This window comes from Cyprinodon variegatus, unplaced genomic scaffold (genome assembly GCF_000732505.1).
Source record: "Cyprinodon variegatus isolate N-32 unplaced genomic scaffold, C_variegatus-1.0 Scaffold150, whole genome shotgun sequence".
In the NCBI taxonomy this organism is placed as follows: Eukaryota; Metazoa; Chordata; class Actinopteri; order Cyprinodontiformes; family Cyprinodontidae; genus Cyprinodon; species Cyprinodon variegatus.
In genome coordinates, this window is record NW_015150603.1 from 436,852 (window position 1) to 438,751 (window position 1,900).

At 37.0% G+C, this 1,900-nt stretch overlaps 1 protein-coding gene across 3 annotated transcripts in view; it reads right to left on the reverse strand.

Annotated features, from left to right (window-relative positions):
- The window catches only part of LOC107086384 (myeloid leukemia factor 1-like), a 15,027-nt gene extending 14,059 nt beyond the window's left edge, over positions 1 to 968 (reverse strand). Inside the window, exon 1 of one of the 3 annotated variants that reach the window (XM_015377280.1) lies at positions 816 to 968. In XM_015377280.1, the coding sequence (XP_015232766.1) occupies positions 816 to 862 (47 nt within the window). In that variant the 5' untranslated portion in view covers positions 863 to 968. The remainder of the gene's footprint in view (positions 1 to 815) is intronic. The other 2 variants (XM_015377281.1, XM_015377279.1) reach the window with 2 other exon arrangements.
- Positions 969 to 1,900: the final 932 nt, after the last annotated feature.

Consider the following 1,900-nt stretch of genomic DNA (forward strand, 5'->3'; position numbering starts at 1 on the left):
TTTTTTTTCTGTTAAATGTGAACTCCATATTTATTTGTATTTTGCTTAATTTTAATTTAATTGAACTTAATACTTTTTTGTTGCTTAATTTTAACTTAATTTAACTTTTTTTGCCCTGTAAGCTGCTGGTAACCTTCATTTCCGGAGGGAGTCTTCCCAAGGGATCAATAAAGTTCTGTCTAGGTCTAAGTCTGAGTCTAAATCAGATCTGCAGCGATTTGGATATCTGGAGCTATTCCACACCTCTGTAAGGTGGGATTCTTTAATGCAACCATTACTCTATCCTCCTTTCTTACTCAGGCAGAGAAAAGCATTTAAGTTCGTGGTGGAAATAGGCTTTCTTTTTGCAAAATGTTTTTTGAAGGAACACAAAACGACTCATATTTCCTGGGATAAATTCTTTAATGAACACACCGCACTGAAATAAGAAGCTCGCCTAAAATACATTTCTCCAGCCTTAACACTTGACTTAGAAGTCGGGTCAAGTGTGTCCACAGCAATGCTCTGCAGGCATGGATCATGTCAGAGACAGAGCAGCCCGATGACACTGTCAACACTAACACAGACACGGACAGAAAGCTTTTCTTTAAACTATTTTTATTTAGATCTATTGAAAAAAAGTTGCACTTTTAAAATATTAGGCACACTTATAACGAAAGGTGCTAATATTTGCACGTTTCAACCAGCTTTTTGTGTTAGTATCTAACGCTCAATCAAACCTCTAACATTTCTTCCACACTATTATCAAATTTCTACCCATTCATGTAAAAAATAAAGTGTGAAAATTTTGAATTTACGACAATTTGGATACTTACGTAAAAAACGGGTCATCATCAAAGTCCTTCAGCAAGCTGTTAAACATGTTCACAGATTCACGACAAAAACAAAAATATTTTCCTCTTTAAACAGAAGTCCACCTTTAGTCCACCGCTTGACATAAAGTTAGAGAGTGAACTAGAGAACCAAAGTCACTCTGATATGAAGACGTCACGGAAATCCTGCACTCCTATTGGCTCTTGTTTAAAAACGGGTTTCATCCACGCGCTGTCTGTTGGGGGGCGGCTGCTATGGCAACGGCACTCCAGAAATTTCTTTTAAAACTCCTAGGGCTTATCAATCATGTGCATATTTCTAGAGTATTCCCTTTCCTTATCTAAATTTTGCACAAAGCGTTAATGTGAACCAACAGTCCTGAGCTTTACGTCAGAAAGGGATCGAGCAATTATAACTCATTTGGTTGATTTATTATTTAATTTGAAGTTTCTAAAAGTTTTTATGCACACCTAATTTGCAGAAACATCTACCCTCTGATTTTACAAATGCAAGTCAGCACTCATATAACCAAGTTTATGATGCATTTGATGTTTTTAGTAATTATTTCATTTTGACACCAACTGTCTGGAGACTATAATAGTGACGGCATGTCCCAGAGTCAGTATAGGTTTACCATCTGGATGCTCCACAAATAGCTGCATGGGTTGACTCATCTCCATCAATCTACCTCAACTAGCAACACAACACTGGGAAAACATAAACATACACACACACCCCATGCTTGAGTAAAAAGAGGAAAGTTTGCAGGAGGAGAGACCATTACTGTCAATGTGCAGGATTACAGTTGGCTTGGGCATGTGTGAATATCGATGTAGATCTATAAATATGTATTTGAACTAACATGTGACAACATTCCTGGGAATGCAAGTACCAATTTAATGTAGGTTGGTTATGCAACCTCGTTAATATTATTTACAAAGCTTCACATCAAGCATATCTTTTTATGTTTAGATCAAGGCTATGTTCTGAACGTGTCCAGTTCTGGTCTTTAAATTTTGACACATTTTCTTACTTTAGTGAGAGATAAGCCCTGGCCCAGAAATTGCTATATTTGGTGTGACCCCTG